Source organism: Giraffa tippelskirchi, chromosome 14, assembly GCF_054371585.1.
Source record: "Giraffa tippelskirchi isolate mGirTip1 chromosome 14, T2T-mGirTip1v1.2.pri, whole genome shotgun sequence".
NCBI classification, from domain to species: Eukaryota; Metazoa; Chordata; class Mammalia; order Artiodactyla; family Giraffidae; genus Giraffa; species Giraffa tippelskirchi.
The window spans coordinates 9,785,422-9,801,855 of NC_137288.1; the positions used below are offsets into that span (position 1 = coordinate 9,785,422).

Here is a 16,434-nt window from a genome sequence, read left to right on the forward strand (position 1 = left end):
CTTTGGAACTTGGGGGCCCTCTACTCCCCACTTGCACACCACAGACCTTTGCTGAGGATTGTGGGGACCCTCACTCAGTTTGCAGTACGTTGTAGCCATCCCTGTCCTCTCTATACCTCCCTTGAAACTCAGCTTGTGAGCTCCTTTGGAGCAGCGTGGCCCACCTGGCTGCAACGGAAGAGACACAGCTGACAGTGAAACAACAGCTTAGATCTGAGACCCGGAAAGCTCTGTCAGAAGGGACCTCCCTCTTCACACCGTAGAGGCTGTAGGAGGCGCCAGGCTTTCGAACCAGTGCTGGGGCCAAAACGACTCCACAGCTGTTTTCCTTCCTGGGGAGGGTTCTGGCTCGAGTGGGAATGGCTCAAGTCTCCTAAGGTTCTGCAAGCCCACTGTGTGCAGATTCACGGTACACAGAGAGGAGAAGGTGGAGTCCTGCCCTGTAGGTGGTCACAGCTCACGGATGAGCCAGGCAGGCAGGCAGGCAGGGCATGAGAACACCTGAGCTGCCTTCATGAGTGAATGGTGTGGGGGCAGAGGAAGAGAAGCCGGTCTGCTCCCTCGTGTGGTGCCCCGGGCAGGTTGTCCCCAGAGGAAACCCTTACGACGGTGAGGACTATCACTGCTGTTTCCCAAGGGGTTCCGTCGGTGCGTGTCTTCCCCGGAGCGGTCAGGCCGTCTCTCAAGTACACGGGCCATGGGCATTGCCTCTCCTTGGAACTTCCCATGTGTTTCTCTTTTTTATGGAACAGTGATTTTCTAGAGGGGTTCTGGGCCACAAGGATGTTGGGTCATTTTCTAGCCTTCTGTCATGAAGAACGCTTTCCTGGGTGTTGGGGTGGTTTGTTGTTCCAGCTCCCTTTCTTGGCTTCTTTTGGGAGCTGGTGCAACAAGACGAGCTCAGCCTCTGCCTTCTGGCTGAGATGTCACCCTTGACACAGCAATGCCTGCCTGGAGATAATGATGGCAGTTGCCAAAAGGGCTTCGTTTGGCACATGGTATCTTGAAAGGACGTACACCGTCCTTTCAGATATCAAAGGCTAGTTCAAATGACGTACAAATGAGAACTCTCCAATGGAGTCTTACAGTAGTTGGAGAGTCCAAAAAACACTCCGTCAGTCATTTCACTGAGAGTCATTGATTGGGGACACCAAGAATATAGGAAGGAATGCACAAAGAAAGGATGAAATTGTGTTCAGGATCGGGGGAAGGGATGAACAGGGCGTGCTTGCCTTGAATCCAGGCTTTGTTGGGGGGTGGGGCATAAAGATCAAACGGGTCTGAAACTACAAAGTGGTGATGGTAACACAGTATCACCAGAGTTACACAACAGTGTTCCCAAATTGCAACAATGATGAAAAAGTTTACTAATCCCAACTTAACCAACAAAAGTACAGGAAACCATACAAAAAATAAAACATCACCAGAAAGGTGGAAACAAACCAAATGCAAAGCAGTTCAGGGGAAAGGAACTCCATGTCCCCTGGGGGCAGACCGAGTTGCCAGCGTCCACGGTGAGCAGACGGGGATGGAGGCTGCAGAGCCGACCGCTCCCCTGGACGTGGTGTTTCCGGCAAGGGCTCTGGGTGTCTGTCCAGAGCGGGGGCTCGTTCTCCCTGCAGGGGTGGGTGAGTCATCGTGGGCGTCTGGGTGTTGCGCGGGAGCCAGGGCAGGCTCTCCCTGCCGAGGCGGTGACTCCTCCTCTGCCTCGGGTTCTCCTGCCAGAGCCCGAGCAGGTAGAGGTGCACGTGGAGGTGGAGGTTCTGGCTGAGGGGGTGGGACATCAGTGCCTGGGGCTGGGGGTCCTGCAGGCATGGAGATCCGATCTGCCCGGTGTGCTGGCCAGTACCCAGCTGGCCTGGTGTCTCTGCGAGGGCAAGTCTCGGTTCTCCATCTGCCCTCGGTGGATCCCTGGGTCCTGCACCTGGAGCCAGCACCTCTGTAGGGACAGGTCTGGGAAGCGGAGCCTGGTTCCAGTTGGAGGCCAGTGCTAGAGCTGGGGGAGAAGCAAAGTTTGCCCACAGGCCAGCCTTGGCATGTGCGTCTCCCGGGACAGAAAGCTTCCAAGAGATTCCCAAAGAATACCCAGCGTCGGATGTCTTTTGGGACTGAAGTGTGCAAGATGGGGGGCGGGGGGGTGTGAGGCCAGCGCTTGCTGCAGGCCCAGCAGCAGCTTTCGGGGACTCGTCCCTGTGTAGCTCAGCACCCCCTCCCCACACACTCCCGTGCACCAGCCCCAGCGTCCTCACCTCTGTGCTCTGGCGTGCTGGGCTCCAGGTCCTCCTGCTGCCTCAGAGGCCGGGGTTCTCGGGACTCTGGGTCGGAGCCGGGTGTGCTGAGCTCCGTGGCAGCCTCAGACTGGGCCGCCGGGTGTATCCTGGGCGGTGTCTCGGCAGCAGGCCTTCCCCGCCTCCGCTTCTCCCCCGGTGGGGCTGATGCCTCCGTGGGCACGCTCACCTGGAGCCTGCACTGGGCCTCACGGGCGGGGGGGTGGTGCTCCGACCCCTCCCTCCGGGAGGTGGATGGGGTGTCCCCGTCCTCGGCCTCATCACGTGGGAAGCTCTGCAACGACAGTGACCGTCAGCCAGCCATGCTAGGAGTTTTCCGAGCTGGGCCTGGGCAGTGGAGCCGCTGCTTCTGCCTGCTCGAACTTCTCTTCCCAGAAGGGTCAGAGACGTGTGTCTGCTCAGATCCCCACCCGGGAGGAAAGAGACCCACCTGAGGGTGTGAGGTCCGCCTGGGCGGCCGCCGCTGCCCGCACTCTCCCCATCCCGCCCAGCCTGCTCTCCCCTGGGGTGTGGACACAACTTGTCCGCAGGCTTCTGACCCCACATCCGCCTGGGCTTCCTTGAGGGAGACACACCCCAAGAAACCCGCATCCACACACACAGGCAAAGGACCCGCTGTTTCCGGGTGGCATGGGAGAGGCGGCCTGGTCCGTCCTGGGGCTCCCCGTGTTACCTTTCTGTTTCTCCGGGCAAAGGGCCAGAGGCCTCTCGGGGGTGTCCTGAGCCAACGTCGACAGGGTGCCCGCGCACACTGCCTGTGAGCACTCCTGAGGCCCCGGCCTCTGGGCAGGGGCAAACAGCAGAACATCCTGGCAGCCAGTGAACTGGCTGGGGGCTCCTCTCCGCTCTGGAGGCCTGGATACCCGGGCTGCGGGTTCTGTTGGGTTCTGTTGCCGGCAGGTGACATCATCTCCTGGGGTTCGTGCTGAGGTCCCTTCCCCAAAACTTCCCAAGGGAATCTCTGGGTTTCTGACTGCTCGACCACCCCCCTTAGGCCATGTGCAGGCACAGTGACACCCACACAGCCCAGCCCACAGCCCTGGGGAGGCCTGGGTTCAGCCAGGGCTTGAGCTCCGAGGACCCCACTGCTCTCAGACCAGGCTCCTTCTTCTCATAAGTGGTGTGGCCCTGGACAAGCATATGCCCCTCAGGGTTGCCCCAGTCTCTCCATCTGCAGAGTGGTGGTCATTCTCCCATCTGCTTCCTAGGTCTGTCGGCCTACGAGCAGCTCCATGCCTTTCCACCTGGGGCCGATATCACGTGGAGCTTGTGCGCTGAGACTTCAGAAAGAAAGATTCCATCCAGGGCTGACACAGCACAGAATGGGGCAGAACGAGGCCTGGATGTGCCGTGGTACCCAGGAAAAGGCACTCCCCCTCCTGACTGTTTTGAGACCCCGCATCCAAGTTGGAGGACCGAAAGGAAGACTCGAAGGTCTCCCTCTCTTATAGAAAAGAGTAGCCAACTTTCTGCTCCTCTGTTTCCATTGAGATTCTGTTCAAGTGTCCCAGCTCGGCTTCTGCGGGTGGCTGAGCTTCTAATGGCTCCCTGCGTTCTTGTCTTTTCCTCTCCAAACCTTCCGTCCTTTTCCCCCTTCTGGGGTGGAAGGGCGCTGTCATTGCTTCTACCTTCGAGGCAGATTGAGGAAAAGTCTGGACCGTCGACTCCTTTCCTCTCTTTGGTTCCGTGTCTCTCTCTGGCTGTGTCCCTCTCTTTTCCTTTCTCAGTTCCGTCTGTGTCTTCCTCTTTCTCTCTCGTGTGTGGATGGATGGATGCTAGGGATGCACATGTATATGATTAGATGAGGGTTATGTTTTAGGGATAGGTTAGAGGGAGAGAAAGGCTTTAGGTCGGAGTTGGTCATGGGGGAAGGGTCAAGGGTGGTGGTGGTGTTGTTTCTTGGAATCTGAGTGCTGTGCATTCTTCGTCTCTTTCCATATGAACCCCTTCTCAGATACACCACTTGCAAGGAGTCTCTCATGTTCTGTTTCCTATCTTTTGCATTTGTGAATGCTTAGCTTCTCTGTTGTGAAGAGGTTCCATTGGATGGAAACCCATGGGTGTACTTCGTGTACCTCTTTGCCTTACTTGAAGAGACCCATTTCGACCTCCGCCCAGCAAATGGCAAGGAGACTCTGATGTTAAGGAGCCTTTGACCTACGCTTCTTTCTAGCTATCTCATGACATCAGTCTTTAGGGTGAGGTTTTCCCCCTATATTGAGGTGGTATGAGATCAAAACCAATAGCGTTCTTCAGATGTAGCTGTCTGGTTTTCCCATGGACATTGATTGAAGAGGCTTTCTTGTTCCCATTTGGATATTCTCCCCTTCTGTGTCAGAGATGAGTTGACCATGGATGCTGGGGTTTGTTTCTGGACCCTCCACTTTATTCCATCGATCTGGATCTGTGTGTGTTGTTGTATTCCCAATAGCATACTGTCCTGCTGCTGCTGCTGCGGCTAAGTCACTTCAGTCGTGTCTGACTCTGCGTGACCCCATGGCCTGCAGCCTACCAGGCTCCTCCGTCCAGGACGTTTTCCAGGCAAGAGTACTGGAGTGGGTCACCATTGCCTTCTCCGATACTCTCCTGAGGATCCTAGTTTGGTCGTCTAATTTCCTTTCACACAACCTTGGATGTCCGTATCGGGGCTTTTTCGTCGGATTGTATTGACAGTTTAGGCTCTTTTCTGTCTCCGTACCCCTTTTGCAATTCTTTGTTCGGTGCGAAAATGCATTGGCATTTTGGGAGGAATAGCATCGAAGCTGTGGATTGCCTTGTGGGGCTGTGACATCATTTTCCCAATAGGAATTCTTTCAAGCCCTGAGCACAGCTTCTCTTTCCAGTGATTGGTGTGGGCTTGATCTTCCTTCTTCCATCTCTCGCCGTTTTGTGAGAACAGGTCCATCCTTCCCTTCTGGGTTAGATGGACTGCTGGGTATCACTTCAGTGAATGGCATTGTCAGTGGGGGTGATAATTCCCTTCTCGTTGGAAGACTTTGCTGTGAGTATTAGAAATGCAAGTGACTTCTCTTCCCCTTCCTCCCTGTCCATCTCTCAGAGCCACCGGGAAACAGAGGCCTCATCCACGGTCACACAGGCCTGAGGGGGTGCAACTAGACTGTTGTTTCTTCAGGCCCTCAGTGCTGGACATCATCCGGGATCCTCTGTGTGTGTCTTCCTCAGTCTGGTGTCCCTTCAGACCTTTCCCTAGTTCTCACAGGCTTGTTGTGTTGGTGTTCTTTGTCTGTTTGGAGACACATCCTTGATAAGCTTTGTGTTTCCACTCATTCGTCTCGCGATGTATGACCTGTCTTTTGCTTTTGTCGTGAGGTCTTTCCCACAGTAGATATCTTTGATTTTGCAAAGTCCACTGTATTCTCTGGGTTTTTTTTTTTTTGTGTGTGGACTGGCTTTTAGTTTTGTGTGTGAAGACTCAAAGCACGTGTCCGGTTTCTGCTCATTGTTCTTCGAGATTTGTGACAAGTTTTCATGGAAAGTTTGTCTAGGGATAACTGGAAGTGAACTCGGTGTAAGGTGTCAAGTCTCCATCTCCATTCCTGTCATCCCCTGCAGTTTCCAATTCCCTGTTCCTGAGTGGTTTTAGAGACCTTGTGGGGAGTTTGGTTGCATTGGAGTTTGCATTTCCACCTTGATTCGATTCACACTGTTCTGCCCTCAGGGACACTGTCAAGGGGGAGTGAGGAGCAGCCTGCACTTCCAGCAGTGACCACACGGTGGGGCGAGTGCTGCTCTCCCCTCAGGGAGCCCCAGGCCACAGGCATCCCAGTGAGGAGCCAGCTCTGTGCTCAGCTGAAAGGAGTTAGTCTCTCAGGAGCCTCTGAGCCCTTGCCTTTGGATCACCCAGGGTGGGCATTTACTGGGACAGAAAAAATTGCCCTGAATTCCATGGACGGAAGAGCCTGGCTGTGTAGAGTTCGTGAGTTGCCGCGAATCAGACACAACTGAGGACACAAAAATTCTATAGATTAAAACACTTTTTGGGGGTGGGGGGGAGTGAAAGGGGGGGATGTGGGCTTTTTTGTCTTATACAATAGCCAAGGGAAATCTAGTTTAAACCTAAATTCACATAGACGGGAAAGGTATAGCTCTCCGTCACCCTATTAAAAAAAAAAAAAACTACTAAACTTTTCTGAAAGTTTATTTAGTAGCTTCCTTGAGCAGTTCATTGTGAAGCATTTTTTTTTTTTTTTCTGTGACATTGGCCTCATTAAAAAGCACGGTTTGCCTTTACTGGATAATTCTGTTCATTGGTTTCTTAGGGAACCTTGGTAATATTTGAGTTTCCTGGGGAGTATGGTCACATGACCTGGCCCTGGCCAATCGGTGCGTTCCACCTCCCTGGCCACTGTGATTGGCTCCGGGCTGGGGCAGTGCCCAATCGGGGCCCAGGGCCGGGCCTCCCGTTGGAAGCCAGGGGAAGACGAGCTGTCGTCCTGCTGGGGTAGGGGAAGGGGTGGGGCCGGGGGAGGTCAGGCTCCAGCAGTGGGAGGGGCGTGAGGCCCGCCTGCGGCAGTTGGTGACCTTCCTGCTCCCCTCAGGGCAGAGCCGCCGGCCTGAGAATGAGGGCGCTGCTGAGCCCAGGGCCTGGGATGGCCCGTTGCTGCTGTGGTCCCAGAGCTCCACCCGAGACCTGAGGGAAGCCGTCTGCCCGTGAGTCCTCTCCCGCTTGTCTGTCAGCTTGTTTGAACCATGCTGGGTTTTCTGCCCAGCTGGCTAAGGGGAGTCCCTGGAAATGCAAGGGTGTGGGTTTTGGCAGACTTCAGGGAAGACATGCCAGATGAGCCTGGGAGACTCCAGCTTAATCTGGATTCAGGAGATATCTCTTCGGGCCAGCTAGTAATTGTAGGATAAGCCTAATGAGTCTTCACAGGATGAAGAGAGTAACGTGCCAAGGTAGCAATCGATGTCCTCATTCGAGAGGATGAAGCTGGTGCTCAGAGAAGGGGGGAACTTGGCCACAGCAAGGAGGTGTGCACCCAGACAGAACCCCCAGATCCGGCCATTGGAGCTCAGGGAGGCCACTGGTGTGGCTTGTCCCTGTGGCAGGGGCCGAGGCACGCAGCCCACCCTGATTCCTGCGGGGGCCTGACTTGGGAAGTGCCATCTGGTAGCTTTGAGACTCACCAAACCAAATTGCACTGGAGAGAGGAGGGACACCTTCCTTCATCCACCCCCCACCCCCGCCGGATTCCCACATACCCTGACCCCTTTCTCCCGATTTCGGAGCCATTTCCAGAGTCCCGCTCATATGACCTCATTCGAAGTGCACTGTGGACGAGCTGCCATCTGCAGCTACTACCACAGCGGCCAAGGGCTTTAGCTCCCGACTACCTCCCTTCCTTTGGAACTTGGGGGCCCTCTACTCCCCACTTGCACACCACAGACCTTTGCTGAGGATTGTGGGGACCCTCACTCAGTTTGCAGTACGTTGTAGCCATCCCTGTCCTCTCTATACCTCCCTTGAAACTCAGCTTGTGAGCTCCTTTGGAGCAGCGTGGCCCACCTGGCTGCAACGGAAGAGACACAGCTGACAGTGAAACAACAGCTTAGATCTGAGACCCGGAAAGCTCTGTCAGAAGGGACCTCCCTCTTCACACCGTAGAGGCTGTAGGAGGCGCGAGGCTTTCGAACCAGTGCTGGGGCCAAAATGACTCCACAGCTGTTTTCCTTCCTGGGGAGGGTTCTGGCTCGAGTGGGAATGGCTCAAGTCTCCTAAGGTTCTGCAAGCCCACTGTGTGCAGATTCACGGTACACAGAGAGGAGAAGGTGGAGTCCTGCCCTGTAGGTGGTCACAGCTCACGGATGAGCCAGGCAGGCAGGCAGGCAGGGCATGAGAACACCTGAGCTGCCTTCATGAGTGAATGGTGTGGGGGCAGAGGAAGAGAAGCCGGTCTGCTCCCTCGTGTGGTGCCCCGGGCAGGTTGTCCCCAGAGGAAACCCTTACGACGGTGAGGACTATCACTGCTGTTTCCCAAGGGGTTCCGTCGGTGCGTGTCTTCCCCGGAGCGGTCAGGCCGTCTCTCAAGTACACGGGCCATGGGCATTGCCTCTCCTTGGAACTTCCCATGTGTTTCTCTTTTTTATGGAACAGTGATTTTCTAGAGGGGTTCTGGGCCACAAGGATGTTGGGTCATTTTCTAGCCTTCTGTCATGAAGAACGCTTTCCTGGGTGTTGGGGTGGTTTGTTGTTCCAGCTCCCTTTCTTGGCTTCTTTTGGGAGCTGGTGCAACAAGACGAGCTCAGCCTCTGCCTTCTGGCTGAGATGTCACCCTTGACACAGCAATGCCTGCCTGGAGATAATGATGGCAGTTGCCAAAAGGGCTTCGTTTGGCACATGGTATCTTGAAAGGACGTACACCGTCCTTTCAGATATCAAAGGCTAGTTCAAATGACATACAAATGAGAACTCTCCAATGGAGTCTTACAGTAGTTGGAGAGTCCAAAAAACACTCCGTCAGTCATTTCACTGAGAGTCATTGATTGGGGACACCAAGAATATAGGAAGGAATGCACAAAGAAAGGATGAAATTGTGTTCAGGATCGGGGGAAGGGATGAACAGGGCGTGCTTGCCTTGAATCCAGGCTTTGTTGGGGGGTGGGGCATAAAGATCAAACGGGTCTGAAACTACAAAGTGGTGATGGTAACACAGTATCACCGGAGTTACACAACAGTGTTCCCAAATTGCAACAATGATGAAAAAGTTTACTAATCCCAACTTAACCAACAAAAGTACAGGAAACCATACAAAAAATAAAACATCACCAGAAAGGTGGAAACAAAGCAAATGCAAAGCAGTTCAGGGGAAAGGAACTCCATGTCCCCTGGGGGCAGACCGAGTTGCCAGCGTCCACGGTGAGCAGACGGGGATGGAGGCTGCAGAGCCGACCGCTCCCCTGGACGTGGTGTTTCCGGCAAGGGCTCTGGGTGTCTGTCCAGAGCGGGGGCTCGTTCTCCCTGCAGGGGTGGGTGAGTCATCGTGGGCGTCTGGGTGTTGCGCGGGAGCCAGGGCAGGCTCTCCCTGCCGAGGCGGTGACTCCTCCTCTGCCTCGGGTTCTCCTGCCAGAGCCCGAGCAGGTAGAGGTGCACGTGGAGGTGGAGGTTCTGGCTGAGGGGGTGGGACATCAGTGCCTGGGGCTGGGGGTCCTGCAGGCATGGAGATCCGATCTGCCCGGTGTGCTGGCCAGTACCCAGCTGGCCTGGTGTCTCTGCGAGGGCAAGTCTCGGTTCTCCATCTGCCCTCGGTGGATCCCTGGGTCCTGCACCTGGAGCCAGCACCTCTGTAGGGACAGGTCTGGGAAGCGGAGCCTGGTTCCAGTTGGAGGCCAGTGCTAGAGCTGGGGGAGAAGCAAAGTTTGCCCACAGGCCAGCCTTGGCATGTGCGTCTCCCGGGACAGAAAGCTTCCAAGAGATTCCCAAAGAATACCCAGCGTCGGATGTCTTTTGGGACTGAAGTGTGCAAGATGGGGGGCGGGGGGGTGTGAGGCCAGCGCTTGCTGCAGGCCCAGCAGCAGCTTTCGGGGACTCGTCCCTGTGTAGCTCAGCACCCCCTCCCCACACACTCCCGTGCACCAGCCCCAGCGTCCTCACCTCTGTGCTCTGGCGTGCTGGGCTCCAGGTCCTCCTGCTGCCTCAGAGGCCGGTGTTCTCGGGACTCTGGGTCGGAGCCGGGTGTGCTGAGCTCCGTGGCAGCCTCAGACTGGGCCGCCGGGTGTATCCTGGGCGGTGTCTCGGCAGCAGGCCTTCCCCGCCTCCGCTTCTCCCCAGGTGGGGCTGATGCCTCCGTGGGCACGCTCACCTGGAGCCTGCACTGGGCCTCACGGGCGGGGGGGTGGTGCTCCGACCCCTCCCTCCGGGAGGTGGATGGGGTGTCCCCGTCCTCGGCCTCATCACGTGGGAAGCTCTGCAACGAAAGTGACCGTCAGCCAGCCATGCTAGGAGTTTTCCGAGCTGGGCCTGGGCAGTGGAGCCGCTGCTTCTGCCTGCTCGAACTTCTCTTCCCAGAAGGGTCAGAGACGTGTGTCTGCTCAGATCCCCACCCGGGAGGAAAGAGACCCACCTGAGGGTGTGAGGTCCGCCTGGGCGGCCGCCGCTGCCCGCACTCTCCCCATCCCGCCCAGCCTGCTCTCCCCTGGGGTGTGGACACAACTTGTCCGCAGGCTTCTGACCCCACATCCGCCTGGGCTTCCTTGAGGGAGACACACCCCAAGAAACCCGCATCCACACACACAGGCAAAGGACCCGCTGTTTCCGGGTGGCATGGGAGAGGCGGCCTGGTCCGTCCTGGGGCTCCCCGTGTTACCTTTCTGTTTCTCCGGGCAAAGGGCCAGAGGCCTCTCGGGGGTGTCCTGAGCCAACGTCGACAGGGTGCCCGCGCACACTGCCTGTGAGCACTCCTGAGGCCCCGGCCTCTGGGCAGGGGCAAACAGCAGAACATCCTGGCAGCCAGTGAACTGGCTGGGGGCTCCTCTCCGCTCTGGAGGCCTGGATACCCGGGCTGCGGGTTCTGTTGGGTTCTGTTGCCGGCAGGTGACATCATCTCCTGGGGTTCGTGCTGAGGTCCCTTCCCCAAAACTTCCCAAGGGAATCTCTGGGTTTCTGACTGCTCGACCACCCCCCTTAGGCCATGTGCAGGCACAGTGACACCCACACAGCCCAGCCCACAGCCCTGGGGAGGCCTGGGTTCAGCCAGGGCTTGAGCTCCGAGGACCCCACTGCTCTCAGACCAGGCTCCTTCTTCTCATAAGTGGTGTGGCCCTGGACAAGCATATGCCCCTCAGGGTTGCCCCAGTCTCTCCATCTGCAGAGTGGTGGTCATTCTCCCATCTGCTTCCTAGGTCTGTCGGCCTACGAGCAGCTCCATGCCTTTCCACCTGGGGCCGATATCACGTGGAGCTTGTGCGCTGAGACTTCAGAAAGAAAGATTCCATCCAGGGCTGACACAGCACAGAATGGGGCAGAACGAGGCCTGGATGTGCCGTGGTACCCAGGAAAAGGCACTCCCCCTCCTGACTGTTTTGAGACCCCGCATCCAAGTTGGAGGACCGAAAGGAAGACTCGAAGGTCTCCCTCTCTTATAGAAAAGAGTAGCCAACTTTCTGCTCCTCTGTTTCCATTGAGATTCTGTTCAAGTGTCCCAGCTCGGCTTCTGCGGGTGGCTGAGCTTCTAATGGCTCCCTGCGTTCTTGTCTTTTCCTCTCCAAACCTTCCGTCCTTTTCCCCCTTCTGGGGTGGAAGGGCGCTGTCATTGCTTCTACCTTCGAGGCAGATTGAGGAAAAGTCTGGACCGTCGACTCCTTTCCTCTCTTTGGTTCCGTGTCTCTCTCTGGCTGTGTCCCTCTCTTTTCCTTTCTCAGTTCCGTCTGTGTCTTCCTCTTTCTCTCTCGTGTGTGGATGGATGGATGCTAGGGATGCACATGTATATGATTAGATGAGGGTTATGTTTTAGGGATAGGTTAGAGGGAGAGAAAGGCTTTAGGTCGGAGTTGGTCATGGGGGAAGGGTCAAGGGTGGTGGTGGTGTTGTTTCTTGGAATCTGAGTGCTGTGCATTCTTCGTCTCTTTCCATATGAACCCCTTCTCAGATACACCACTTGCAAGGAGTCTCTCATGTTCTGTTTCCTATCTTTTGCATTTGTGAATGCTTAGCTTCTCTGTTGTGAAGAGGTTCCATTGGATGGAAACCCATGGGTGTACTTCGTGTACCTCTTTGCCTTACTTGAAGAGACCCATTTCGACCTCCGCCCAGCAAATGGCAAGGAGACTCTGATGTTAAGGAGCCTTTGACCTACGCTTCTTTCTAGCTATCTCATGACATCAGTCTTTAGGGTGAGGTTTTCCCCCTATATTGAGGTGGTATGAGATCAAAACCAATAGCGTTCTTCAGATGTAGCTGTCTGGTTTTCCCATGGACATTGATTGAAGAGGCTTTCTTGTTCCCATTTGGATATTCTCCCCTTCTGTGTCAGAGATGAGTTGACCATGGATGCTGGGGTTTGTTTCTGGACCCTCCACTTTATTCCATCGATCTGGATCTGTGTGTGTTGTTGTATTCCCAATAGCATACTGTCCTGCTGCTGCTGCTGCGGCTAAGTCACTTCAGTCGTGTCTGACTCTGCGTGACCCCATGGCCTGCAGCCTACCAGGCTCCTCCGTCCAGGACGTTTTCCAGGCAAGAGTACTGGAGTGGGTCACCATTGCCTTCTCCGATACTCTCCTGAGGATCCTAGTTTGGTCGTCTAATTTCCTTTCACACAACCTTGGATGTCCGTATCGGGGCTTTTTCGTCGGATTGTATTGACAGTTTAGGCTCTTTTCTGTCTCCGTACCCCTTTTGCAATTCTTTGTTCGGTGCGAAAATGCATTGGCATTTTGGGAGGAATAGCATCGAAGCTGTGGATTGCCTTGTGGGGCTGTGACATCATTTTCCCAATAGGAATTCTTTCAAGCCCTGAGCACAGCTTCTCTTTCCAGTGATTGGTGTGGGCTTGATCTTCCTTCTTCCATCTCTCGCCGTTTTGTGAGAACAGGTCCATCCTTCCCTTCTGGGTTAGATGGACTGCTGGGTATCACTTCAGTGAATGGCATTGTCAGTGGGGGTGATAATTCCCTTCTCGTTGGAAGACTTTTCTGTGAGTATTAGAAATGCAAGTGACTTCTCTTCCCCTTCCTCCCTGTCCATCTCTCAGAGCCACCGGGAAACAGAGGCCTCATCCACGGTCACACAGGCCTGAGGGGGTGCAACTAGACTGTTGTTTCTTCAGGCCCTCAGTGCTGGACATCATCCGGGATCCTCTGTGTGTGTCTTCCTCAGTCTGGTGTCCCTTCAGACCTTTCCCTAGTTTTCACAGGCTTGTTGTGTTGGTGTTCTTTGTCTGTTTGGAGACACATCCTTGATAAGCTTTGTGTTTCCACTCATTCGTCTCGCGATGTATGACCTGTCTTTTGCTTTTGTCGTGAGGTCTTTCCCACAGTAGATATCTTTGATTTTGCAAAGTCCACTGTATTCTCTGGGTTTTTTTTTTTTTTTGTGGACTGGCTTTTAGTTTTGTGTGTGAAGACTCAAAGCACGTGTCCGGTTTCTGCTCATTGTTCTTCGAGATTTGTGACAAGTTTTCATGGAAAGTTTGTCTAGGGATAACTGGAAGTGAACTCGGTGTAAGGTGTCAAGTCTCCATCTCCATTCCTGTCATCCCCTGCAGTTTCCAATTCCCTGTTCCTGAGTGGTTTTAGAGACCTTGTGGGGAGTTTGGTTGCATTGGAGTTTGCATTTCCACCTTGATTCGATTCACACTGTTCTGCCCTCAGGGACACTGTCAAGGGGGAGTGAGGAGCAGCCTGCACTTCCAGCAGTGACCACACGGTGGGGCGAGTGCTGCTCTCCCCTCAGGGAGCCCCAGGCCACAGGCATCCCAGTGAGGAGCCAGCTCTGTGCTCAGCTGAAAGGAGTTAGTCTCTCAGGAGCCTCTGAGCCCTTGCCTTTGGATCACCCAGGGTGGGCATTTACTGGGACAGAAAAAATTGCCCTGAATTCCATGGACGGAAGAGCCTGGCTGTGTAGAGTTCGTGAGTTGCCGCGAATCAGACACAACTGAGGACACAAAAATTCTATAGATTAAAACACTTTTTGGGGGTGGGGGGGAGTGAAAGGGGGGGATGTGGGCTTTTCTGTCTTATATAATAGCCAAGGGAAATCTAGTTTAAACCTAAATTCACATAGACGGGAAAGGTATAGCTCTCCGTCACCCTATTAAAAAAAAAAAAAAACTACTAAACTTTTCTGAAAGTTTATTTAGTAGCTTCCTTGAGCAGTTCATTGTGAAGCATTTTTTTTTTTTCTGTGACATTGGCCTCATTAAAAAGCACGGTTTGCCTTTACTGGATAATTCTGTTCATTGGTTTCTTAGGGAACCTTGGTAATATTTGAGTTTCCTGGGGAGTATGGTCACATGACCTGGCCCTGGCCAATCGGTGCGTTCCACCTCCCTGGCCACTGTGATTGGCTCCGGGCTGGGGCAGTGCCCAATCGGGGCCCAGGGCCGGGCCTCCCGTTGGAAGCCAGGGGAAGACGAGCTGTCGTCCTGCTGGGGTAGGGGAAGGGGTGGGGCCGGGGGAGGTCAGGCTCCAGCAGTGGGAGGGGCGTGAGGCCCGCCTGCGGCAGTTGGTGACCTTCCTGCTCCCCTCAGGGCAGAGCCGCCGGCCTGAGAATGAGGGCGCTGCTGAGCCCAGGGCCTGGGATGGCCCGTTGCTGCTGTGGTCCCAGAGCTCCACCCGAGACCTGAGGGAAGCCGTCTGCCCGTGAGTCCTCTCCCGCTTGTCTGTCAGCTTGTTTGAACCATGCTGGGTTTTCTGCCCAGCTGGCTAAGGGGAGTCCCTGGAAATGCAAGGGTGTGGGTTTTGGCAGACTTCAGGGAAGACATGCCAGGTGAGCCTGGGAGACTCCAGCTTAATCTGGATTCAGGAGATATCTCTTCGGGCCAGCTAGTAATTGTAGGATAAGCCTAATGAGTCTTCACAGGATGAAGAGAGTAACGTGCCAAGGTAGCAATCGATGTCCTCATTCGAGAGGATGAAGCTGGTGCTCAGAGAAGGGGGGAACTTGGCCACAGCAAGGAGGTGTGCACCCAGACAGAACCCCCAGATCCGGCCATTGGAGCTCAGGGAGGCCACTGGTGTGGCTTGTCCCTGTGGCAGGGGCCGAGGCACGCAGCCCACCCTGATTCCTGCGGGGGCCTGACTTGGGAAGTGCCATCTGGTAGCTTTGAGACTCACCAAACCAAATTGCACTGGAGAGAGGAGGGACACCTTCCTTCATCCACCCCCCACCCCCGCCGGATTCCCACATACCCTGACCCCTTTCTCCCGATTTCGGAGCCATTTCCAGAGTCCCGCTCATATGACCTCATTCGAAGTGCACTGTGGACGAGCTGCCATCTGCAGCTACTACCACAGCGGCCAAGGGCTTTAGCTCCCGACTACCTCCCTTCCTTTGGAACTTGGGGGCCCTCTACTCCCCACTTGCACACCACAGACCTTTGCTGAGGATTGTGGGGACCCTCACTCAGTTTGCAGTACGTTGTAGCCATCCCTGTCCTCTCTATACCTCCCTTGAAACTCAGCTTGTGAGCTCCTTTGGAGCAGCGTGGCCCACCTGGCTGCAACGGAAGAGACACAGCTGACAGTGAAACAACAGCTTAGATCTGAGACCCGGAAAGCTCTGTCAGAAGGGACCTCCCTCTTCACACCGTAGAGGCTGTAGGAGGCGCGAGGCTTTCGAACCAGTGCTGGGGCCAAAATGACTCCACAGCTGTTTTCCTTCCTGGGGAGGGTTCTGGCTCGAGTGGGAATGGCTCAAGTCTCCTAAGGTTCTGCAAGCCCACTGTGTGCAGATTCACGGTACACAGAGAGGAGAAGGTGGAGTCCTGCCCTGTAGGTGGTCACAGCTCACGGATGAGCCAGGCAGGCAGGCAGGCAGGGCATGAGAACACCTGAGCTGCCTTCATGAGTGAATGGTGTGGGGGCAGAGGAAGAGAAGCCGGTCTGCTCCCTCGTGTGGTGCCCCAGGCAGGTTGTCCCCAGAGGAAACCCTTACGACGGTGAGGACTATCACTGCTGTTTCCCAAGGGGTTCCGTCGGTGCGTGTCTTCCCCGGAGCGGTCAGGCCGTCTCTCAAGTACACGGGCCATGGGCATTGCCTCTCCTTGGAACTTCCCATGTGTTTCTCTTTTTTATGGAACAGTGATTTTCTAGAGGGGTTCTGGGCCACAAGGATGTTGGGTCATTTTCTAGCCTTCTGTCATGAAGAACGCTTTCCTGGGTGTTGGGGTGGTTTGTTGTTCCAGCTCCCTTTCTTGGCTTCTTTTGGGAGCTGGTGCAACAAGACGAGCTCAGCCTCTGCCTTCTGGCTGAGATGTCACCCTTGACACAGCAATGCCTGCCTGGAGATAATGATGGCAGTTGCCAAAAGGGCTTCGTTTGGCACATGGTATCTTGAAAGGACGTACACCGTCCTTTCAGATATCAAAGGCTAGTTCAAATGACATACAAATGAGAACTCTCCAATGGAGTCTTACAGTAGTTGGAGAGTCCAAAAAACACTCCTTCAGTCATTTCACAGAGAGTCATTGAT

At 55.0% G+C, this 16,434-nt stretch overlaps 2 protein-coding genes and 1 long non-coding RNA gene across 3 annotated transcripts in view; 1 reads left to right on the plus strand and 2 right to left on the minus strand.

Moving 5' to 3' along the window:
* LOC145534150 (uncharacterized) overlaps nt 1-16,434 on the plus strand; it is a 694,441-nt gene that overhangs the window by 410,096 nt on the left and 267,911 nt on the right. The window contains exons 56-57 of the long non-coding RNA XR_014074276.1: nt 6,848-6,959; nt 14,492-14,603. This is a non-coding gene — a long non-coding RNA (uncharacterized LOC145534150). The remainder of the gene's footprint in view (nt 1-6,847; nt 6,960-14,491; nt 14,604-16,434) is intronic.
* LOC145534066 (uncharacterized) lies at nt 1,344-3,137 on the minus strand. The gene is made up of 3 exons (XM_081561435.1): nt 2,962-3,137; nt 2,250-2,562; nt 1,344-1,996 (listed from the first exon to the last, which is right to left on the minus strand). Exons 1-3 carry the CDS (start codon nt 3,094-3,096, stop codon nt 1,368-1,370), a joined length of 1,077 nt encoding a protein of 358 aa, XP_081417561.1. The 5' UTR covers nt 3,097-3,137; the 3' UTR covers nt 1,344-1,367.
* On the minus strand, nt 8,987-14,066 carry LOC145534005 (uncharacterized). Its single transcript, XM_081561368.1, has 3 exons — nt 10,610-14,066; nt 9,898-10,210; nt 8,987-9,644 (listed from the first exon to the last, which is right to left on the minus strand). The coding sequence occupies exons 1-3, from the start codon at nt 10,844-10,846 to the stop codon at nt 9,016-9,018; spliced, it is 1,179 nt and encodes a 392-aa protein (XP_081417494.1). The 5' UTR covers nt 10,847-14,066; the 3' UTR covers nt 8,987-9,015.

Coding starts and splice junctions, on each gene's coding strand:
- LOC145534066 (XM_081561435.1), bottom strand. CDS start 3,096: ATGTTCTGCTGTTTGCCCCTGCCCAGAGGCCGGGGCCTCAGGAGTGCT. Junction 2,563..2,961: donor TTGCCCGGAGAAACAGAAAG/GTAACACGGGGA, acceptor CTGTCGTTGCAG/AGCTTCCCACGTGATGAGGC. Junction 1,997..2,249: donor CAGCACGCCAGAGCACAGAG/GTGAGGACGCTG, acceptor CTTCTCCCCCAG/CTCTAGCACTGGCCTCCAAC.
- LOC145534005 (XM_081561368.1), bottom strand. CDS start 10,846: ATGATGTCACCTGCCGGCAACAGAACCCAACAGAACCCGCAGCCCGGG. Junction 10,211..10,609: donor TTGCCCGGAGAAACAGAAAG/GTAACACGGGGA, acceptor CTTTCGTTGCAG/AGCTTCCCACGTGATGAGGC. Junction 9,645..9,897: donor CAGCACGCCAGAGCACAGAG/GTGAGGACGCTG, acceptor CTTCTCCCCCAG/CTCTAGCACTGGCCTCCAAC.